The 25,585-nt window shown below is 42.3% G+C and overlaps 1 protein-coding gene across 1 annotated transcript; it reads left to right on the plus strand.

The window, feature by feature from the left end:
* Positions 1–8,067: 8,067 nt before the first annotated feature.
* LOC308150048 (chromobox protein homolog 3-like) lies at positions 8,068–23,354 on the plus strand (the record flags this gene model as incomplete). The annotated part of the gene is made up of 4 exons (XM_080522918.1): positions 8,068–8,240; positions 8,341–8,506; positions 8,934–9,028; positions 23,228–23,354. The coding sequence occupies 4 exons, from the start codon at positions 8,068–8,070 to the stop codon at positions 23,352–23,354; spliced, it is 561 nt and encodes a 186-aa protein (XP_080379044.1).
* Between the last annotated feature and the right edge of the window lie 2,231 nt (positions 23,355–25,585).

The following is a 25,585-nucleotide window of genomic DNA, read 5'->3' on the forward strand; positions in this document are numbered from 1 at the left end:
TTCCGGAGTCTCCTCACAGGCCTTAGCAAAGGTCTTGGCATCCTTGTCATCCTTATCAACCCAGCTGTCCATATCAATCAGGAAGCCCACCAGTATGGTCTCTAGGACGCTGAGGCCCACAAGGGTGAAGATCCCAAAGCAATAAACACCTAAAGGAGAGGTACAAATGACATTGTTGCTGTTTCAACACTCTCCTGTTGTCAGTAAGTAAGTAAGCCTAGAGAACCATGGTTCTCCAGCCTAATGGCCCTTAGGCCTTTCAGTACATTTAGATTTCCGTAGCCTGAGGCGGCTTGATGTACCAGTACATCCCCTGGACATGACGCTGGTATGTCACAGGGTCTTAATCCAATCCCTGTTGTCAGTGTTTAATGGTAATGTTGATACATGTCAAACCTGTTTGTAACCACTCACCTATCACAGGGAGGCGGTCTGCCGTGGAGGGCAGAATGTCATTCAGAATCAGCAGTAAGACAGAGATGGACAGGAGGAGGGTCACTTTAAAGCCAAGTTTTTCACCCCTGGCCTCACTGATGAAGTAGGAGGCCAAGTCCAGGACAATGAAAAAGCCGAGTGGCATCAGGAGGTTCATCATGTATAATAGAGGTCTCCTCTCAATGGTGATCTGGATGGTTTTGAGGAAAGTGGAGGAATGCAGTGAAATACCAATACATTAAAAAGAAGTTCCTTATCATTATGATATCACAAGAAAAAGATATGCATGATCTAATTTGCATGTAGATTTACCACATATACAAGCTGTTCATAAGATCCTTTGCTATTGTATTCCTGAATGTTAAGGGTCGGATTCATGGCCCGGAGATCCCATTCCCCCTGGGTAATCATGAGCTTCTTAAAGAAGGCAATAGGAGTGTCGTAAAAAGTCAACTTCATTGATCCCACTGAAAAGATGAAAGAAGGTCTATATCACACATTCTATTTTACCAAGATGTACTACTTCATAAGAGGAGACAAAAACCGTGTGTTTGTCTGTGTGTGCACGCATGCATGGAGTACCTGCGTGGGATGACATAAAGGTGATGTTGCAGCTCTGGGTGTCAAATGGGAAAGAATAAAGATCCATCTTGCAGACGACTGTCAATCGTTGGGCTTTCAACCAGCTGACCAGGCCAGAATTAAACACTTGGACATATGGGCTCAATGTAATACTGCCTCTATCTGAGACGCTGAAGATGCAGAAAAACATGTATCAATATTTTACATTTCACATTTCAATTTGTGGCATTTAGCAGACGCCTTATTCCAAAGCGACTTATAATCAATACACTTGACTAAGCAAGTGGATCATCAATTTACCAGTTCTAGCAAGAAGAGTAATCTAGCTCAGGCCAGGGGCCATTGGCAGTCATCGTGATAGTCGTCGTGAGTGGGCCCCGGGAGGGTGTTCCTACAAGGCTGATTAAATCCGATCCGGGTTTAAATCAGATCCAAGCGCTAATTTCAGCTCGCGTTCCGTTCCATCAATGTGGCTCAAATAATTTGCTGCTTGGTTGCTATGCAACCAATCCTTCAGAACAAACCTGGTAGCGACCAGGTTTACAGGCTGGTTTAGCTAATACGTGCGTCAAAAACTTCAAGTGTCTTTTAGGAAATATTAGTTCTCACTTTTTACGAGATAGATAGTTTGATTGTGTGATAGATAGATCATTTGATATTTTGAAAGTGAGATACAGTAGATAGATGGTGGACTCTGGCCTCCTTCTTCTTCTTCTTTCGTGTAACGTCAGAGGTCCAACTCGGTGTCGTGTAGCCATGTCCGCATCTCTGGTTCTAAGTCGAAGAGGCTGGCTTCCGAGGGTGGTCTATATACAGTAAGGGGCAGATGGTGATTATATGGTCGGCGGTCTGCTCAGGGTCAGCGCACTCGCATGCCGCACTGTCCAATGGTTGTAGTTACAAAGCTATAAAGTTATATCATCCCATAAAAATGTGTAACTTATACTTTAAGAAATTGTATTTTTTCTATTACTTCCATACGTGAGTCCACAGACCACAGTATGATCATGACAACCTCCTGCATTAGATAGTCCACAAACAAAGTGTTTACTGGGACGTCAGGCAAAATACAAAACGACCTGATTTTTGCTATTCCTGAAGTGATGGGAGAAGAGATCAAAATGGAGATTAAAAAGGCACCCTTTGTCGCTATTATGGTGGACGAGACGACAGACGTGGGTAATGTAGCGATCTTAAAGATGTTAGTTTAACACTCTTCATTGTAAATGCGGATTTATTGATTAAAAATGCTTCGGAAATATTAATATAACTCTGTTGTACTTGTCTGACTATGTTAAGGTGATGCAACGCCCGGTTATACTGTGTTTCTGTCTAGTTTCTAGAGCCATGGCGTCATAACGATGGTATTAAGAGGTAGAATAATTCAGGTAGGAATGTGTCGGACATCACTGAAGGCCTAGGTGTGAAATGCACCGCCCGCCACTGTATAAATGTGATGACAAATGTATTTATTTGAGAGAGATAGCCAGTGATCCAGACTTTTTACCTAATAAAACAGACAACATATTAGAAGAATGGGCTAGGAAGGGACTACAGGTGTACTCACAGATGGTTACAAATGACATGATAGACTCATTTGAAACCTTAGTTAATACATTTAATATAAGTAATAGCCATTTCTTTAAGTACTTACAAATTAGAAGCTACCTTATAACACAACAGAGGAGACAGGAACAAAGATCACATATACTGATGGAATATCTGAGCAAAAATAGAAACAGCGAAAAGACAAAAATCTCAAAACTTTACAAAATCATGCAAGAAATCAAGATACAAGAAGATAACACTAAAGAAAAATGGGAAAACGAATTAGCAATAACAATTACGGAAGAAGATTGGAAAGAAGCATGCAAAAGAATATTTAAGACAACACAATCAAAATTCTGGAAAGAATTTGCTTGGAAAATAAATATGAAGATCTTCCTAACACCGAAAATGTTGTCAAAATATAGGCCAACAGGCAATGCAGAATGCTGGAGGAAATGTACGGAACAAGAAGCCAATCACACACACATTTTTTATACATGCCTTTATACATATATTTACCTTACAAAATCCTATACATCCAGTCAATATTATACTCGGTCTTATTCCATTAGATATACACAGGGAGGGAGATAAATATTTGTACACTATATTACGTATTGCAGCTTTAAAGCAAATTACACGTAAATGGTTGGACTTAAACCCACCATCTGTTAATAATTGGAAAAAAACTGTTGAAGAGATAAAAGAAATGGAAAGAATTACTTATAAAGTGGGAAACCGTGAAGAGCAATTCACTATGAACTGGAGTAAATGGACCGAATGAATGAGTAGGAAGAACCCCCCCCCCCTCACCGATCCCACCCTTCCCACCCCCCTCCTTTTATCTCTTACTTTTCTATCTCTATCCTTATAATTTCTCTCTTCTTTTTCTGTATTTTCTCTCTATTCTTTATTCTTTATCTTTTTATTTTTTGTTGTCTTTAAAAAATAAATAAATGAATAAACAGAAACTGATCCACATGATAAGTGATGAACTGAAAGAACGGGATTGCACTGTGGTCAATTCACTTGGAGATGCTGATGTAGACATAGTAAGGGCCGCAGTGGGATCATCTCTTCTTCACACCACGACGCTGATTGGAGAAGATACTGATCTCCTCGTCTTACTTCTTTACTATGCACAGAGAGATAGCAAGGGCCTTTATTTCAGATCAGACAAGTCGAAAGCTGATGGCAGTTTTAAAGTGTACGCCATAAACCATTTGAAAGAAGTACTCGGACAGGATGTGTGTTCTCAGTTGCTGTTCATCCATGCTGTGACTGGCTGTGACACAATTTCCCGGATCTTCGGAGTTGGCAAAAAGACAGCATTCCAAAAACTTGTAAAAGGGGATCCTGTCCTTCAGGCTTGTGCCAATGCATTCACTGTACCAAACCAGACAACAGATGTGATCGATGACCTTGGGTGCCAAGCAATGGCTGTCTTTTTTGGTGGAAAGTGCACAGATTCGCTTGCAAAAATGAGATATAACATTTTCAGCAAGAAGGTTGTCTCAGCTTCATCAACGGTAACGCCTGAACGTCTACCACCAACTGAATCTGCTACCAAATTCCACTGTCGTAGAGCATACTACCAGGTCATGGTCTGGATGGGAACAGATGATGGTATAGATCATGGGTCACCAACAGGCGGCCCGCGGGCCGAATGCGGCCCACCAAAGCTTCCCATCGGGCCCGTGGAATATTTATGTTTTTTAAAATATTAATGAATTCAGAAAATATGAGGACGGAAATACCGTTTAGAACATATAGGGCGCGTTCGTAAATTCGTCGATGCGCACACTGGATTCAACGTTGTCATGGAACCAAGTAATTTGATTGGACTAGAGGCAGTCACGTGGACGCTCTGACTCTCTCAGAGCGAATTTACGAACGCGGCCATAGCATATATAGTTCTTCCAATGCAGGAGGATTCAGACCTAACTCATTCACAAAGCTGCAACCTTGCATCTAAATAGCAGTAGCAAAGCTGAAACTAATTCCCGTCTTTTAAATGGAATGCGGCAGACGTAGCGCCTATTCGCATGCAAGAATGAGGGGACACTCATAGATCTCATTTAACATTTCGTGTTTTTTTTTCTCCACATGCTCTTGTTTAACATTTCGTGTTATAGCCTACATTTTTCACATGCACATTATAGTGACTTAAATAACAACTAACTTCTCAGTCAAAACATTAATGAGGTAAATGGCTTGTTATGATTGTAGAACCCAGACAGCCCGGAGAGATGCACCAGTTGCCCTCTCGTTCAGATAACGTTCTGCTAATAATTCCACTGTGTCCATATCCAGCTTTTAAGCTTGCAATTTTTCTGTGACGGGTCTCAGGGTATGACTTCTCAAGGTATGATTCTCTGAAAGCTGCATGCCTTGTATCATTGTAACGGCGAAGATTGTATCGTTTTTCAACAGCTACCGTTTCAGTGCAGATGAGGCATACAGGTTTTGCTTTACTAAATGTTGGCAAGATGAATGCGTACTTGTCAGTCCATTCCTCATTAAAGCTGCAGTTTTCCACATGAATTTTACACTTCAGGTTGTTTGAGAGTGACATTTTGCATGATTAATAACTGAAAATGATTACAATGTGTAATAACAAAGTGAAGCCAAAATATCTTCATCGCCCCCTGGTGGCTGGCTGCAGTATAGGTGTCAGGAGTCTGTTAACACTGATAATAAGCCATTAATAACATACATTTTGAAAGAAAGTGAAAATATTAAACAATAATATGCTAATTATGCCTAAATAAATATAAGTCCGGCCCCCACAGTGTATGCTTTGAAAAATTCTGGCCCTTGGACAAATGTAGTTGGTGACCCCTGGTATAGATGCTCTAGACTGGGGCTGGAACCTGCAGGACAATAGATTTGTCCCACTCATGTCAACAATGAATGCTGCTCCAGACAGTCTCTTGAAGGTCATTCATTGTAACTGTACCACTGCCTGCAAGACACTTCGCTGCTCATGCAGAAAATATGGACTACCTTGTACTACTGTCTGTGGACCATGTCAACTTCATGAATGTGACAATCCACATAACAAGTTTCTCCCAGAGGATCCTGAAGATGATGATGAGTAGGCCTAAAGACCACAATAAGTGGGTCATTTATTTTGTGTTCAACACCAAAGCCAGCTTTCTAGGTTGAATATAATAACCAATTTTAATTTTAGCCAAAATAAGCTACAGGCAGCCATTTTGATGATGCAAATGATGCATTCCTAGCAGATATATTTAGCTAGATATTTTGCTCGTTATTAATGTATAGAGGTGCCAGAATCCGTTTATAAATCCTTTAGAATTTTTTTCCCATTTGAGATACAGGCATTCTAAGCTCCCAGTCGTCATTTTAATTTTTTAATTTTTAATTTTTGCCATTTAGCAGACGCTTTTATCCAAAGCGACTTACAATTACGAATTACAGGGACAGTCCCCCTGGAGTAACTGAGGGCTAAGTGCCTTACTCAAGGGCACACTAGTAGTGGAGTGGTTTCAGGCGGGATTTGAACTCACAACCTTCCGATCGGAAGTCCAACACACTATCCACTAGACCACCACTACCCGACACACCACTATGGTATTTTGGACACCATTTTGAAAATTAAGCCTCTTCGGAAGGTGTATTTCCCTAAAACTTTAGTATGTTCCTAAGTATGTCTAGGGGTACTTGGGGTACCAGAATCAAATGACAAAATCATTTATATAATTTTTCTATTGACATATATATAGCCATTTTAAGCTTGGCCGGCCGCAATTTTGGACGCCATCTTGAAAATTAAGCCTTTCTGGAAGGTGTATTTTCCTAGATTTTTAGTATGTTAGTGAGCATGCCCAGAGGTACCAGAATCAGTTGAGAAATCCTTTGCACCATTTTCTTAATTTGAGATATAGCCATTTTAATCGCCCCGGCGCCATCTGGGACGCCATCTTGGAAATGGGCTTTCGGAGGGGTCGATTTTGGTCGACTTTTAGTATGTTATTTAGCACGCCCAATACTACCAGAATCCATTGAAAAACCTTTTGTATCAATTTTTTTGGGGTTAAACCATATATTGACTCGCCTATTTTGAATTGTTAGTCAGAGGCCATAATGGTGATTAGGTTTTTGATGTGCCAGACTCAAAGTCGCATCAAACTAATGAAAGAAGACAGTGGAGAAAAAGCGTAGTTTGAGGCGAGATAAAAATAAAATAAAAACGACAGACGGACGGTTTAAGGCAGTTTCGCTCGGTTCCCCCTCCAGTTTAACCCCACCGCTCGTGACTTCCTCCACAGCGTTTCCCCGCTGCCCTCACAGGGACCACGCAAACCACCGACTCGCCTGCTCTCACATGTGAGAACAGCCTGTAGAGAATGAACCGGCTTTTCGTTTTCAATATTTCAATATTTACAGCCAATAATGACGATTCGTTCGACGTGCTAATGTTACGTGAGGTTTAGGGCAGTTTGGTGAATCGGTTTGATAATAATGCAAAGATGAACAGAGCCAGGCAGGACAGTGTGACGTGTTGAGCTAACGAGCTAGCTAGCTAGCTGCAAAAGACCCGGCTAGAAAAGTGTCTTGAAAAGTATTAAAAGTTGATAAATCAATTTTGGGAAAATCAAGACCCTTAATAAGTATTAAAAAGTCTTATCACGATTTTATGAGGTCTTGAATTCTGTAGGTATTTTTCTGAATTAGACTCTGTCCAAAGAGTTTGAGTCCTAAAAACATTTAGTAAAAGTTCGTGAATTTATTAGTTTTATTAAAAAAACAAAGATGAACCGGACATTGTGTTGTATGATAGTGGTCTAGTCTATTGCAAACTAAAACTGTTAAGTTAAAGGTGTCACTGATGTCAACGGTTACAGCTCCCCCTAGTGGCAGTGAGGTCTGGAAAAATATTGACACGGTCTTTAAAAAGTCTTAGAAAGGTATTGAAATTAACCTCAAGATTCCTGTATATACCCTGAGTAGGTAACATAGACACGGCTGTTCTAGTGTCAACTGTCACTTAGATCCAACTGTCACTTAGATCCAACTGTCACTTAGATCCAACTGTCACTTAGATCCAACTGTCACTTTCAAATTAACCTCAAGATTCCTGTATATACTCTGTTAACCCTTTATAGGGCACTCATTGAAATACTTTGACATTCTACATTTCAACCCTAGAGTGTTATTGGGGGACATAAGAAGACATACATTATTTATTTATTTTTTAATATTATTTTTCATTGTCAAAATCAAGGTCAGTGAAGTTACCATACATGGTTCCTTGCCCGTTCGTGGTAAAAAAAAAAATCCAAGAAGTGTATATATAAGAAATACAAGAAAAACACATATAGGGTGAAAGGAATACGGTATGTATTTTAGAGCATTAGAACATGAGTGTATCACATATACACCTTATACAAACACCTCAGAGCAGAGTGCAATGGTTACTATTCGCAACCACAAACATATTACATAGTAGAAGTACATGAACATCTCTTTCAAAATATGAAATCCCCTCTTGCTTTGCAGCCTAACATGGATAAGACGGGGAATGGAAAGGGGAAGAAGGACATGAAGCAGGAGCCACCTTTGGAGGAGTTTGTTGTAGAGAAGATAATGGACCGACGTATCGTCAATGGGAAGGTTGAATACTTTCTGAAATGGAAAGGATTTCCAGAGTGAGTACAACCTGGAAGTGCTTCCCTGGTATGGGGCTATGTTTGTAGAATTAAATGTGAATTATTGGCTTGGTGATCTTTTTTTTAAAATATATTTCAGGACGGATAACACATGGGAGCCTGCGGAAAACCTTGACTGTCCGGAGCTGATTTCAGCGTTCCTTGAATCCCAGAAGAATGTAGTGGAGAAGCCTGATAACAAAAGGAAGTCCTCCACTGAGGAGCCAGAGACTGAGGACAACAAAGCCAAGAAGAAGAAGGATACGGTGGGTGTGCTGACTGATCTGCAGCTGAGGTTATCAAGTGTATGTGCATGCAATGATTGTACCCACTTAGATAGCCTTTTCCATTTACACCTGTCCTTTCATGTAGACACAATCACAATATGGACAGTATCTGGATACACAATGTTTTAATGCAAGGTTTAAATGGGGTCTCGGTGTCCACCCTGAGGGCGGGGGGGGGGGGGGGGGTACATTAATTGGGTGTAAGGCCCTGCAACAGTCTAGTATCCTGCTACACAAACGGGAGATGGGGATCCTGCGTTATGAGCCATTGCTGGTTCATGTGACCTGGTTTGCACAAGGTGTAGCCTACTTACAGTTCACATAAAAAGGTAAAGTATGCAGGTTCCCAGAGAGCTGATCTGTGTTGTGGTAAATGGTAATTTATTTATTGTGTTGTCTGTTTCAGAGTGAAAAGCCACGGGGCTTTGCCAGGAACCTTGACCCAGAGAGGATCATCGGCGCAACAGACGGCAGTGGTGAACTGAGGTTCCTGATGAAATGGTGAGTCTCACATGCACAAATGCCGACCTCGTACTTGTTGTCCCCACTCAAATCACACGTTCACTCGTATTGCTTTTTGTAGTCACTTTGGAACCCAACTTTGTTTGGAACCCAACTCTACATGGCAATACTTGAAATTGGGGGTGTTCATGATTAACAGTTATTAGATTACGTCTAATGATCGCAAGGTCGGCAGATCGTTGGTTCGAACCCCGGCTGGCTACATGTCGAGGTGTCATGGGCAAGACACTGAACCCCAAATTGCTCCCAATGAGCAGGTCAGCACCTTGCATGGTAGCTTGCCACCATTGGTGTATGAATGGGTGAATGAGAGGCCATTGTAAAGCGCTATGGAATAAGGCGCTTTAAGTCAGTCCATTTACCATTTAGATTAACCGTTGACTAGAAATGTAACCAGTTATTCTTATTGATTGATTTGATTAATTTAGTAAAATAACATTGGCAGATGGTGGTGGGTTGATAAAACCAGAGGTGTAAGTTTGATAATAAAACATTTTGACTTTCTGCTGGGTTTTTCCCTAACTGAAAAAGGGTCTTAGATGGGGGTCAGGGGAGAGTTATGGCTGCTAGGGGGTTTTAGGACGGCTTTTAAGGCCCATTCCCGATTCCCTTCCCTACGGCTCGTTTTGGAGTGCTGCTCACTTTGGAGCCAAGGCCTCTGAACAGAGCCACAAGGCGTAGGTAGTGGTTGAAATCTTTCCCAATTAAATGGGACAACCCTTCAAGACCCTGATGGGTCATAAGTAGTGTCATAGAAAAACATTGACGTTAGTGATTCATTCACAATTTAAGTTTTACACTATCAATCGATCAAACACGTCAAATCAAGTCATCAAATAACAAATAACAATGCTTCATTATCAGACCATGACAGAATAACAGTGCTCTGTAGGCTATCAACTGTGCTCCTACCGTGCCAGTCTGCACTGATATAGGACAACCGTGCAACAACTTCGTGGCTTAAGTTAAATTCGGGTGTCATATGCCATTGTAGAATATTTTCTTTGTTTGGTGTGATGAAAAATGATGAAAAGGTCCTGAACAAAGTTAAGACTATTTATTCAAAAAAGACAGGATCGGGTCACCAGGTTTACACAGGATCAGGTTACACACAAACAGTCAGGTCGGGGTCCGAGGAACAAAAGAGAGTGATCCTTGCTGTCCCTTCAGGTTTTATACCGGTCCCAGCTCACATTTGAGCCAACCACATCACAGTATGTTCAATGCTTCTTGGCCAATCGTGATCCTTCCTCCTCGGCCTCTGCCCTAGTAAGGAGCTGATCGATTGGTCTTTACCCTTTGTGTGTGCCTATGTGTGGGCGCGTGCGTGTCTGACCATCTGTCGCCAAACCTCCTTGTCTCAGAGGAAGGGCCTAAATGCCCTTGTAGGCCCTCAAGAGAGGTCAACCCTTTATAAAGCTATATATCCGTGTTATGTGTGTTATATGTGAAAATATACGACACATCCCCCCTCGGACCACCCAGAGGGTGTTCCGAAACTAAATGATCACATAAAACAAAACAAAAACACAAACCTCACATATCGCAACTAAGAAAATAAAAAATAAAAAATAACAACAACAGACAGAAAAACCATATCAACACCTAACACAAGAAGCACAATAACACAGACCAACCCAGGACCAGTATTAAGAACCCAAAGATATCATGCAAAAAATAGAAACCAACCAATAATAAAAAGAATCTTGAAAATAACAATCACAATTAAACTAAATACAGTCCATCATGCACAAATCAATATAGAAACTTCCAACGACCGATGTTTTCTTTGTCCTTGAAGCGCCAGGGACAGAGGTTACTAGCACGTGAACCCAGTTGGAGAACAGCCTTTACCGCTGTCTCAGATTGATATCCTTTCCTAGTCAAGAGCTTTTTCTTCGTTGCGCTAGGAACAGAACCTCTTTCCTATCTTTGCATAACCACCACATCACTTCTCAACTGACATCAATCACATGATATAGAAAGAAACAAACAGTAACCGAAGCAAATAATCACAAAACATCACTTAATAAACAAATCATCAAAGGAGGAAACAAAATCAGAAAGCAAAACAGAATCCAGCTTTTGCTCATCAGCTATGTTGGTCAACATTAAAGCATTAATAGGAACATCAGAAATACACTTTCCACAACATTTGATTAAAATACCAAGTAACATAATACAGATGATAATGACAACAAAAATAATAGCGACGGACCTGATCATATTACCAATACCTGAAAAAGCAGAATCAAAGAAATCTAACATATTCCAACCGTGTTCTTTATGTAAATCCTCTACACCCTTCTTGTTAGATTCATGAAAATCATACAAAGCGTTACCAGAATCCGAAATATAACTGCAGCATTCACCGCCTATCAAAGCACAAGTACCACCCTGACTGGCCAAAATAATGTCCAAAGCCATTCTATTTTGGAAAGCTACATTCTTAGTTTCAGTCAATTCAGTAGCCAGGGCAGATACTACAGCATCCGAAGCATTAATGTGTTTTTCAAGAACGGATGATAGGGCACTTAATTCAGTCTGAGAGTTGTAGACACCATAACTTGGGAATATTAGGCCAAAAAACTTCTGAGCGGTAGATAACGCCCTACGACTACGATGGGTTGCTTGTTTGTGAAGTACAGACATCTCCTCCCGAGTAACTTTCCTAATCAAAGGTATCAGATGAGCCAAATAACAAACACCCTCACTCGAAGCAGGAAGCTTAGAGAATGCATCATTATCACACACAAGAAACACACCCTCCGGGAGTTGAAGCTCCTTACCAGGATACGAGAAAATGACACCACCTATACAAGACGCGGCCCCTAGCTGACAAACCGCGCTGCCCTTGGGCCGAGATTGAATGTCAATACAGGTTGTAATATTTACGAGAGGCATGACTTTAAGCTGCGTGGTGCCTTTCTGCCGTCTGGTAGTATTGGTATCATGTAATTTCATTTGAGGCACCATAGCACAATCAACAACTTTACATTTCAATCCAGAAATAACAACTGAACCTCTCCACCGTGTAGAAGTCACACTCCCAGAACATGACAGATGAGGACTCAATGCAGTACCATTCAGTTGAACGAACATAGCTTGGATAATATATATCTTCTTCGGACCTGTTGGTTGTGACAAATGTGTAAGCCTATCAATAATAACCTTCCCCACACCGCTAGGCCTATGGTGTTTGTTAACTGCTGCTGTCAGACGTTCCAACACACCAATATCCACACCTGCATAGGAAGAATTTAAAGGAACCAGAATCGTGCTGGGCTGACAAGAAGAGCTCTGGTTCTTGCCCTGTAAAACAAATGGGGCTAAACCCTGCCAATTATAATGAAGCCATTCTGCTTTAGTTAACGGTATGGGGAAAAACATAGGAGCAGACTCACTTACAGGGACCTGTTGACAAATCCAGCAATCAGAATAATTCATTTTTGAAGCAAAATCTTTCATGATACTAGTGGCAGAATTAGGGTGGGACCGTGTCCCCAGTTGATTAGAATCATACAACAAATAATCATCAACATTTTTAACCTTTCCTGGTAACTCATCGTGAACATATTCATGCACAAATTCCCTACAGTCCAACAAAAAGTGGTGTGGAAAGTCAGGAATGTTACTACAAACTTTGTCCTTGAAATTGTTGGATTTGTCAAACACCTGTTCACCGATATTACGTCTAGCACACCAATACGAGTTCACCTCATTGTCAGCATTAGTTAATGTCACAAGTGTTGACATTAACTGCTGTGTAAGTGTAATATATCTGGCATCCAGTAAATACCACTCAGCCGCTTCAGTCGAGGCATAGATCAAACAATCATCAACAGTACAACATGAATGTGGGCAAATAAAAGCTCTACCTAATGTGATCATTCTTCTCTGACGTCCAGGCATAACAGTGTGTGAGTGAAGTGTAGCATTGTCCAAGGAAGTCAATGGGGTAGGAACACTAAGGGGTATATTAGTCTCTGAAACGGCATGGCTTGAGTTTCCTCCTAATTGGCCTTGGTGTATTACGGGGTCTGTCTGGTTGGGGTGTATCACTGACAGGTCTGTGTCTCTCAATGGTACCTTGGTCCGGGCAGCCGCCCGGGTTGCTGACATCTCCGTCTGGAGCATTGTCAGGGTCGGAAGGGGTGACAACAGGGGCAACACCAGGCTTGGTAGAACCCCCAAGAGGGGTGTCGCAGTCACTGGATCCTTCACGATCTCCATTGGCCCACTCATCTCTGGGCTGGACAGGGTCTGGGACGAGGCCCCCGGCATCATCTGCATCACGGCGCAGATACTCACCAACATCTTCGTCAGCCTGGATGTCCAAGCTGTGGACTTCCTCGTCCCCAGGGGTCTCCTCACCATCCTGCTGAGGCTCTCCCTCATCGTCCTCATTGGGTGCCTTGATGCAGTGATGAACGTGATACCAGGTGGGGGACCCCTTGATTTGGATGGCAGTCCCAGTGCACCGAACGACCTCGTATGGTCCTTCCCGTCGAGCCTCATGCCACTTCCGTCTGTAGACCTTCACGTATACTTTGTCACCCGGTTGCAACGCGTCCTTCCTCTCCTGTGCGTTCACCTCCTCTTCACGTTCCTGTTTGTGGAGCACATAAGAAGAGATACTCTTTTGCCGGTTAGTCATGTACTGTACATAGGCTTTCATGTCACTCTCCAAGAGAGCCAAACTTGGCCCTTTCCCACTGGTTCGTGCACAGGGAGCTGTCATTATTCTCCCCATAGCCAGTTCATGGGGAGTCAAGTGCAGCCCTCGAATCTCACTGGAACGACAGGCCATCAATGCAAGAGGGAGTCCTTCCACCCAATTAAGACCTGTATGCTTACAGACCTTAGAAAGACGGTTCTTAAGGACCCCGTTCATCCTCTCTACCATCCCCTGGCTTTGAGGTGAGTAAATACACCCAAATCTCTGCTTGATTCCCAACTTTTGTAGTATAAGCTTTACCGTCTTATCCACAAATTCCTTACCATTGTCTGACGCTATCCTATCTGGAATTCCAAACCTAGGTATGAATTCCCTGCATAGGAACTTTGCTACAGACTGAGCATCCTTTCTTCGAGTGGGGCAAGCTTCTACCCATCTGCTGAACCTGTCTACTACAACTAGCATGTACCTGTATCCTGCCACAGGACGAACCATGTCCACATAGTCAATCACCAAATGTTTCATTGGCCCGTTTGGGGTAGGGATATGCCCAGTTCCCACTGGTATTCCAGGTCTGATATTGTTTTTCAAACAGACCACACATTGACCAAGGATATGGTCTATTTGTTCCAACAAATATGGAGCCCAAAAACCATATTCCTTGGTGATCTTGCGTCTTACCTCCCCCCTGGACACATGTGCTAATCCATGGGCTTCCTGTATCAGCATGCCTAATAAATCTGGGGGTGCCACAACCAGTCCCTCATGATTTCTCCATAGACCTGTGTCATCCTGACTAGCTCCCCTTGTTAACCATAGGTTTTTGTCTAGCGCATTTGCCTCACTCTGTAACATCAACAAATCCTCAAGCGTGACCATACCCTGTAACTGTGCTTCATGTGTGATCAGCAGAACTTTACCTGCTTTGTCTGCTCCTGTAATAGCTTTGGCTGCATCATCTGCAGCCCTGTTACCTTGTGTGACATGTGATGAGTCAGATCTGTGTGCGGCACACTTCACTATGGCTAATTCCCTTGGTTTCATCATGGCTTGTAACAGCTTCATGATTTGAGCGTGGTGCTGAATAGGCGAACCATCAGTTTTCTTAAAACCCCGTCCCTTCCATACAGCTCCATGTAAATGACACACATTGTGGGCATAGGCAGAGTCGGTGTACACTGTCACTCTTCGTCCGGTTCCCAAGTTGCATGCTTCTGTGAGGGCAATCAATTCAGCCAACTGAGCTGAACAAGGCTGAGGAACAGCCTCGGCTTGTTCCACAATGAACTCCGAATTTTGGGATCGGACTATGGCATACCCAGCACGTAAATTTTCTCCTACCCGGTAACAAGATCCATCAGTCCAATACTCAACGTCAGCTTCCTTTAAAGGCAAAGCTAGTAGATCTGCTCTAAGCTTAGAGTACCTCGTAGCTTCCTTCACACAATCGTGTGGTTCCCCATCTTCTGGGGTTGGCAAGGTCTCTGCTGGGTTAAGTGTGTTACATCTTAGTAATGTTACATCTTCCCTTTCCAACATCCTGTAATAATCCCTAATCCTAGGCATCGTCAAAGTGTACTTGCCTTGATTCAAGAGGTTCCTTAGACTGTGGTGGCAGAGAATGGTAATTGGGTACCCCATTGTTAAGGTTGTTGCCTTCTCGTACATAAGATATGCCCCGGCCATTGCTCTGTAGCATGGCGCGAAACCCATTTCTACCTCTGAATATGCGACAGAATAATAGGCTATGGGCTGTGGACTAGGTCCAATGCCTGTTGGTTGCGTAAGAACAGCGCAGGCATACTTCCCCTCGGCTGAAGAAGAAACATACAATCCAAATTCTTTGGAATAATCTGGAAGCGCTAAAGCTGGCGCTTCTTGCAATTTGTGTTTAATTGTCTCAAACGCCAAATCAGCTTCCCTTGTCCAAGTAATGCAACATTGGAGGTTATCACTACCTGTTTCCTTAATCATCCCCCTCAATGGAGCGACTAGTCTAGTGTAATCCTCCACCCATGCTGAACTATACCCAGTAATGCCCAAAAACATCATCATTTCCCTAACCGTTCGTGGTTTTGGAGCCTTCTGAATAGCTTCCAAATGTTCATTAGTGACACTGCGATGTCCCTGTGTAATGGATTGTCCTAAGTAAGTTACCTTTTCCTGACAATACTGTAGCTTCTTTTTAGACACCTTGTGTCCCTTCTCCGCCAAAACCTTTAACAGTTTAACGGAATCCCTGTGACATGTTTCTTCATCTGGGGCACAAAGGAGTATGTCATCCATGTACTGAATGGCAGTACTACTTATCATCTGCTCTAACCCGTCTAAGTCCTCCTTCAAGACCTGATTAAAAACATGAGGACTGTGTTTGTACCCCTGTGGCATTCTGGTATATTGATAATGCTGACCTTTGTAGGTAAACCCAAATAACCCTTGACTTTCTACACTAAGAGGTATAGAAAAGAAAGCCCCGCATAAATCAATCACTGTAAACACTTTGGCTGTAGATGGAATCTGAGTCAACAGCACATGAGGATCAGGAACTTCAGCTGGATAGCTGACAACTACCTCATTCACAGTCCGTAGGTCATGTACCAGACGATATGAACCATCAGGTTTCGTCACTGGCAGAAGAGGTGTATTGCTTAACGGATATTGAGTTATCTTCAGGACTCCTGCCTCTAACAGTCCTTTGATCTGTGGCTCAATTCCATCAATTGCTTCTTGTTTCAATGGGTATTGATTTTTCCAAGGGGGTTCTGCACCTGGTACGAGTTCAACTCTCAATGGACGAGCTGATTTCACAAATCCAATGTCTGTACTGTTCTTTGCCCACAGGTCGGCTGGCACATTCTGCATCATTTCTTCTCTGAGGTCTCTTTCAGCTTGTACAGGAAGGATTAGCTGGTTCATTAGCTTCACAGTCTGCGGATGTCCTATTCCTTGAGCAGAGATCATCAGTTTTGTGAACTGTCCATCAATGCTCCTCCAGATAGCAGGGTTTTCTTTTGTCGTTACAAATCTGGCTTTTTCTGAGTCTGCCATCATTGCCCCTAAATGCTTCTGTTTATAGTGTTCAGATATCATAAGTGTCACATGAGGCATGCTACCCTCAATCTTATGCTCCTGATCTAGATAAGTGTCACTGTTTATCTTCATAGCCACTCCCTGAGGGCCTAGGATTATACAACTTGTACTAAGCTGTACCTGTTTTGGCTGATGCTTCAGCCACTCATCTGGGGTTGCATCTGCAACTTCTCTAAAATACTGGAGTGTACAATGCAATGGATCAGTAGGCCTTCTGGCCTCTGACATGTGTGCCAGGATATAATTGTCCCACATCCTTGCTGGTTCCATTAGGTCTGGGCTAAGCCCTCCCACCCAATATACCATAGATGCGTTGTTGTCCATCATGACAGACAGCTGTCTGTTCTCTTGTGGCACTGTCACCTGACAGCCGTCAGGTGTGCATTTCACTGTACAATTCAATTGGCATAGTGCATCTCTCCCTAGTAGCCCTATTGGCGTGTGTTCTGATACAAGTATTGACAGATCTGCTCTCTGTCCTTTGTACTCTAAGCTTACAAGCTCAGTGGTAGGGATCAGCTGTTTAATTCCCTCGAATCCGATTGTCTTCACATATTTCCCAGACATAGGAAGGTGCGTGGCGTCTTCAGGCTTCAGACAGGTGTAGGCTGCTCCACTGTCCACCATCAATTCTAATGGACGTTGGTTGACCGACACCCATATTGTAGGTTCATCTTCAGGCCTGTTTGTCACCACCAGCTGGCACCCCCCTCTCGGATCTTCTGGGCACCCCTATAGCCCTGCTGCTGGGCCTCCGTAGGGGTTCACCACTCCTGGAGCCGGTGTAGCAGGGGGCCTATATCCTCCTTTTTGTTTCCCCCCTGCGCCCCCCTGGTTCTTCTTAAAGCAGGTACGTTTTAAGTGTCCATACTGGCCGCATTGGAAACATGGTCCTAGCATCTTCCTCCCTGCTGCGGTCCATCCCTCTTGTGGTGGTCCTTGGCCAGGCTGGTTGTATGGCTGGTATGGAACCACTTGCACCCCTGGTGGCCCCTGTGGGTATGGATACCCCCCTTGTGGCCCCTGTGGGTATGACTGGGGAGGGACAATTTGCAGTTGCTGTGGCTGAGATGGGACCTGTAGGGCTATAGTCTGCACTCTCTCTCTGGTTTTCTTGCCTTCAGTCAATTGCACTTGAGTTAGTTTTCTGAGTGAGTCTTCGTCTTGTGCCTTCTGTGTCTGAATCTTCTTTCTAAATAATTCTACTTGGTGTGCTATGTTGTCTATATAAACAGCCTTGCTCATGTGTCGTAGCCCCACCACTTCTGCTAACTTGTTCTTAACTGGGGTAGGGAGACCTTGTTGAATCTTTTCCCTGATTATGGCTTTTTCTAACGGGTTATCTTCGGCATCCTTCCCTGTCACACTTCTCCATTGAGAGTGCACACGGGCAACAAAACCCCTGGGATTTTCATCTCCCCCCAGTGGCTTCACAATGACATTGTCTGGGTGAATGTGAGTAGGGTATGTTTCTCTGATTGCCTTCCACAGCTTGCCTCTGTTTGCTGCGAAGAGCTCTGGGTCATAAACGGATGTATCGATATATCTATGAAGTCCTGCCTTCATCAATATTTCCTGCATGGTGTCCAATCCTGTAATGGTAGCTAAGAGTCTTTTCAGGTCTCCCATCGCAGCGTGCGTTCCTGTCAATCTCACGTCGACTTGCGTCGTCCAGGGGTGGCCACCATCTTCCAGGACTGGGAGTTTTTCTATCACTTCTGACAGATCTGTATGATTCCAAGGACGATATTCCATCTGGTTACCTCGAATCAGCACCGGGAAGTTCCCCTGAATTGCCTCTTCTTCCGGTGCCCTCCCCCTGTTCCCCGCAGAGGGCCTTAGGTCATAATCGCTTACTAGTGGCTCCGTTTTTACGTCCCGCCTTGGTGTCGCTCCGGACCTTGGGGAGTTCAACCGGGATGTATGTGATGATGTCGCTCGAGATTGACGATGCGTTTCTCTCTCTACTTCTAGGTCCTGCATCTGTTGTCTGTAGTCTTCTTCCTCTCTTAGGATTCTCGCATGGAGTTTTCTTGCCCTCCTTTCTTCCTCCTCTTCCTCCCTCTCTTCCTGCAGCTTCTTCTTCTTTTGCTTTAAGCTCTCTTTTCTCTTCCCTACCTTCAGAGACTTCTGCTCATCTTCAGAACTATTTTCTTCTTTTCCCTTCTTATAGCGCATTTTCCCTCCCTGCTTTTCGGCCCTGGCTATTAGTTTTCTCATCTGAGCACTGTAGCCTCCTTGTGCATTGCTGTCATCACTTGAATCTTCGCTATCACCTCCACTGCCATCTTCACTGTCATCCGTCTTGTCCCTCCTGTCGTCCCCTTTTCCCCTCGGCTCCTTCTTCTTCTTCTGTTTGGCACCTGACCTGTTCTCTGGTTCGAAGTCCACGGTCACTTTCGCTCTTCCCCTCTCTAGTACATTTTCATCCTCATCTTGGATAGTGAAGGCTCCGTTCGTACTTAGGACAGGGACCTGAGGGTAGATCCGCTGAGAATTGTCCTCCAGTCTCTTGGCATAGGGAGGAGGACTGGAGATTGGAGCTGTGTGTGAGAATGGAATGTTCACTTTCCCTTCCATTGCTTTGGCCAATTCATCTCTTTTTTCTGGATCCATGTGAGCTGTTTTCTCATTCCAAGCTAATGCTACTTTCTGCCCCTCTACCTTAAAGAGGTCTAAGATGTCTAATTCTAACTTGCGTTTCTCTGACCTATTTTTCCCTTTCTGATTTGCCTTGTGTACATTGATAAGTATCTCCAATGTTGCAATTAATTGTAAGTCAAAGGTGCCCTCTTCTGGCCATGGTTGTTCAATGTCTGCCCAACGAATATTCCATTTCGTTGACATTTTGCTAATTTCTTTAACAAGAGGATTCATTTTTTCCACTATAGCCACAGGGGATAAAGTTGCCAATATTCCACTAGCTGTGGTAACAGCCGTTACAATTTTAGTGGATGCGGCTCCCATGTTAAGCTGATTGATTTATACTGCTCAATATGCTGAAAGTATGCTATAAGGTGTACTTTTCTTACAACCCACCTTCTGTTGCCGTATCTGCTAAACAGATGCTAGTCCGACTTTTAACTGTGTCAACTGTCTACACAGAACACTACAACTTCAGAACAACGGATTGTTTCAGTGGTATTGTGTATTATTGACTTAAATGTAATCTATGTGTGTGTGTTTTAATCTAAATGTTTTTCCCTTATTGTGTATGAATGTGTGTCACTTAATTGCTCAATCAATACTAATTATAGTTCAGGTCAACTTAATTATTAAACTACAAAGGCTGTTCAACACAATTATCAAATTACAAAGGCAGGTCACGCTCTAAGTCTTTCTGATCCACAACCCCTTGATTGATCAATCCTCAGATAGAAACTGTTCTGCTATTCTTTAATCAAAAACTGTGAAAAAGAACTTAACTTGAAATAAAAAGATGTAAAACACGAATATTAATTACAACCTGTAAAGAAATCGACTTGTTATTTGGAAGGAATAAAATGATTAATTATTCATTACAATCTGTAAAGAAATCGACTTGTTATTTGAAAGGAATGCATAATTAATTAGACTTAGTCATTGACACTTCATTGATGTAAACCTGTGAAAGAAAACGTTATCATTGGACTATTACAACCCAATTGATCAAAGTTTTGTGAAAACAGAAAATGAAATGATCTGAATAATTATTTCAATCAATTTGTAATTAATTAAATTAATTGAAGTAATGTAATATTACAATCATTTACAACCATCCATTTATTATTGTATAGGACTATTTCATCGACCTCAGATGGATCATATCAGATGGATGCACTGAGGACCAGTGTTCCAAAATGTCCCGTCGTGTTTTTGTCCACCAGAGGGCAGCAAGCAACCGAAAATGTCTTATCGTGTTCCGTCCACTAGATGGCGGCAAGCAACGGACAATGTCTTATCGTGTTTTGGCCAGCAGATGGCGCCGGCAGCCAACAGCTCTATCTCACAGAACGACTCTATCTTTTAATCTTACCTAAAACTCACAATCTATCTTTTACTTTTAACAAACAATCTATGTGTATGGATTTATCTTTATCTTTAAGAGATGAGTAATGAAATCAATCAAACTCAGCTTCCCTTTTGTCTACAAGGGCTTTCTGCTGCATGTACGATACTATAGCCTATTGTGCGCGTGTGTATTTGAAAAAATGGAGGACAAAGGGGGGAGAAGGCAATTTAACAATCCTTTGTCTTACTTACCGCCTCTGAAGAAAACCGCTGTGGACTCTTAGATTAATCTTTACAACATAACATTGCTTTCCACAATAATGTTATTTTCCACGACACAGCAATTTCAAGATTATCTTTCAATGCAATTTAACTATTAGTTACCGAGCTAAATCTTATTCAAATACTCATACAATGTGTATGCTTTCTACAGTCTCTTCACAGAGATTTCTAAAGGCCCTGTGTGTCCACGTGTCTGCGCGCGTGTTTCTGCTCGCTGACAAAGGACAAAGGACAATGCTACTACAGTTCTGAAGAATTGATTTCTTAATCTGCTTCAAATACTGCTCTTACTTACAAATGTAATCTCATTCTAATATTCTCCAATGCTCATGCTCTCCACGTTTTTTCTCCGTGTTCTCAAGTAAATGAACAATGTGTATCTTAGAATAGAGCTATTTCCTGCTCACAAACACGGACTATGCTCTTTCAAACTAGGAATTCAGATTCCATACAATAACACAATTTATCAGACTCTGTTCTGATCCAACACACTTATATTCACAAAATACTTAATATTGCCAACCCATCAACCCAACGTCTCAGGTTAATTTTCTGTCGGCAAGGCCTTCACAAAGGACCCTATAACAGTACGTCTTCCTGTTATACCACACACACGATAAAGTATCGTACAATTAAAACGTATTTACAAATACAGGCTTCACAACCCGGCTCTTTGTCTAACCCCTACCCAATCATATACTTCAACACATCAAGATTCTTTCGAATATAGCTCATCTGATATACACAGTCAATTTTGCACAGCTCCGCCTTGTCCTGGCGAAAATCCAACAAGGGAGGGGTATTCAGCAGAAGACTTACCTCTATGCTGAATTGAAGAGATGTAAAAAATGACAGTAATTCGAATGGCTATTTTTCATCTCCCATAAGGCTCGCCACATATGTAGAATATTTTCTTTGTTTGGTGTGATGAAAAATGATGAAAAGGTCCTGAACAAAGTTAAGACTATTTATTCAAAAAAGACAGGATCGGGTCACCAGGTTTACACAGGATCAGGTTACACACAAACAGTCAGGTCGGGGTCCGAGGAACAAAAGAGAGTGATCCTTGCTGTCCCTTCAGGTTTTATACCGGTCCCAGCTCACATTTGAGCCAACCACATCACAGTATGTTCAATGCTTCTTGGCCAATCGTGATCCTTCCTCCTCGGCCTCTGCCCTAGTAAGGAGCTGATCGATTGGTCTTTACCCTTTGTGTGTGCCTATGTGTGGGCGCGTGCGTGTGCGTGTCTGACCATCTGTCGCCAAACCTCCTTGTCTCAGAGGAAGGGCCTAAATGCCCTTGTAGGCCCTCAAGAGAGGTCAACCCTTTATAAAGCTATATATCCGTGTTATGTGTGTTATATGTGAAAATATACGACACCATCAAAGGGGGGAAATACGACATGGAAATATGTCAAAATGCATGACTATCATGCCCAAATCAGCCGTAAAATATGTAACATTAGGTAGATAACGTTAGTAGACACGGAGCGCAGTTTTAGTTTAATAAGTGCAATAGCGTCATATGCCATCAAAGGGGGGAAATGCGACATGAAATGTTAAAATGCACCACTATCATGCACAAAACATGTAACGTCAGATAGATAACATTAGACACAGAGCGCAGATTTATTTTTATGGAGTTCTAAAATCCGATATGACAGGAACGCTGGAGAAACAGCCGCTGTCCATGTTATTAGTCAGCTACATGATATAACCCATCAATAATATGGCATAATAACAACTGTTCGGATTAGATTGCGTGTTTTGGTTCAAGAAGTGCCATAGCTATAGCTTCATGCCATCGAAGGGGGGAAATGCGACATGGAAAAATGGTTGTGCTTGTTATAAAGAAAAGGTCTATAATACATCCCTGCCTTTTGAAGTCCTCCTTACTACCGTACTTTTCATAATGCACTTCCAACTTTTGTTTACACTTATGTGAATCTGCCTTTTTATTAGGGACATTTTCAGAAATGTCTTAAATAAATACGCTTCTGTCCTTGCTAGTTTGTAAGGTTTGGGTTGCCATGGAAATGAGAGCATGACTGACATGATGGAAGTTTATCAAACTTGCTACTAAAGGTCTATAATTAGTATGAGTCCTGAGCTATTCTTTTTCTCCCTCTGCTCTACAGGAAGAGCTCAGACGAGGCTGATCTGGTTCCGGCCCGTGAGGCAAACACTCGCTGTCCTCAGGTGGTCATAGCCTTCTATGAGGAGAGGCTCACCTGGTTCCCCTGTCCTGAGGATGAGTCACAGTAGCACCTGTTACGGTCTCCTCCCTGCTGTCTTGGTCTGATTGTGTTGCAGGATGGCAGTGGGGAGAGGAGGCCTGATTGGCTGATGTAGCACACCTGTGCCTATTTAGGGTGTGCGTGGGGGATCAGTCTCTCTCTCTCTCTCTCCATACAGGATATCCTTTGTTTTACTCCTTTGTTAGTGGCAAACCTTTTGTTCTTTAGTTTACACCTTACAACATTCCACATTACAGATCACTCACCCACACCCTACACAACTGATAAACTTACTATCACATCACATTTCTTTATTATTTATAGTCTTTAGTTGTTAATAAAAGAATAATTTACCTTTACCCTCGACTTGTCTCCCTATTTTGTCACTTACTCTGAGCCGGGTTAGTGACACACCCCACCTGACAAATGTCCCCGTGGCCCTGTTCCTGCCTCCGGACTAAAATATGTTTAAAATAAAGGTTTATATGCTTCATTTTACCCTCTCTGTCTGGTCTCTTGTGTGTTTTCACTATGAAAGTGACATGGACCCTGACCTCTCTAGTTACATTGGTGACTACATACTGCAACGCTTCTTTTGCCACCTTTCATATGAAGGAAGACTTTCTGCTGATCAGTGCCAACAGTCAACAAGTGGATTACCTGTTGGCTCAGGAGTCCCATGTCAGGAAAGGAGCATGACATAATAAAGTGCCCTCTGTTTGTCTTTGGAAAGTTCCTCTAAAAAGTATATTTTGGTCTGATCATGGCCTACTCTAGCAATTTAGGTTTTAGCAAAAGTACGGAATGTCACCTTTTGATTTTACGGTATTTTACCATCAAAGGAAAGGGTCACTATTTGGCTTGACATTTGTTTTATATGCATCTCCCATGTTGATGACTGACCCCAGATTTGAGTGCTTACCTTTTATTTAGCTGTATCTAGTGAAGGGTGATCGCTCAATTCAGAGATGGAATGGGAGTAAATGGGGCACTTAGCTTCTTATTCCATTAAGCACCAAAATGTCCTTTTAGAAATTCCTTAGCTAATTTTGTAGTAACTACATGTCTTCTAGGGGCTTTAGGTATATTACCAAAGGATTCTTGCAAAGTAATATTTAAATCAAAGTATGTTATATGCCGTGCCTTTGGAAAGTATGCAGACGCCTTCACTTTTTACACATTTTGTTGTGTTATAGAGTCAATTTAAAATGGATTGAATTAAACAATTATTTGCCATCAATCCACACACAATACCCCAGAAGGACACAGTGAAAACATGTTTTAAAATACAGAAATACCTCATGTACATAAGTGTTCAGACCCTTCGCTATGACGATCAACAAATATCTCTAAGTTGAATTGAGTCCATCTTAATGCAAGGATAATAGTTCAGGTATTTTTGGAATTCATATTTTTGCTTTTATAGTGTCTGATTTGCATAGGAGTCATTTAGTCATACCAGGTGATGTCTATAACAACAAAATGTGGAAAAAGTGAAGTGGTCTGAATACTTTCCGAAGGCACTGTACGTATGTTATTGAGTATGTTATTGTCTCAGGGTGCCCAAAAATTCTGAAATGACTTCATGCGAAGTGTCCTGTTTTCTCCAAGTTGAGTGATCACACCTGCTGTCATAACTAAATAACAAAGGCACTAAAAAAACATCTGGATCCATCGGGTCCAAGTGTCTGAATGCATGAATATACCCTCAAATACAAAACAAGTATAGACATTAGCATTGGAAATAAGTGTTTTTAATAATGCTTTCAGATGGTTAAAATAAATCTACTTCAGTCAAGAAGAACGTTATCTACGAGCGTGCCAAATTTAACATGCGCAAGCAGGGAGAATGCGAGACGGTGGACTCATTTGTGACGACACTATATGCGCTGGCGGAGCATTGTACATATGGAGTGCTACATGACGGAAAAGGGGAAGAAGGACATGAAGCAGGAGCCACCTTTGGAGGAGTTTGTTGTAGAGAAGATAATGGACCGACGTATCGTCAATGGGAAGGTTGAATACTTTCTGAAATGGAAAGGATTTCCAGAGTGAGTACAACCTGGAAGTGCTTCCCTGGTATGGGGCTATGTTTGTAGAATTAAATGTGAATTATTGGCTTGGTGATCTTTTTTTAAAAATATATTTCAGGACGGATAACACATGGGAGCCTGCGGAAAACCTTGACTGTCCGGAGCTGATTTCAGCGTTCCTTGAATCCCAGAAGAATGTAGTGGAGAAGCCTGATAACAAAAGGAA

This window comes from Nansenia antarctica (genome assembly GCF_963989245.1).
Source record: "Nansenia antarctica genome assembly, chromosome: 2".
NCBI classification, from domain to species: domain Eukaryota; kingdom Metazoa; phylum Chordata; class Actinopteri; order Argentiniformes; family Microstomatidae; genus Nansenia; species Nansenia antarctica.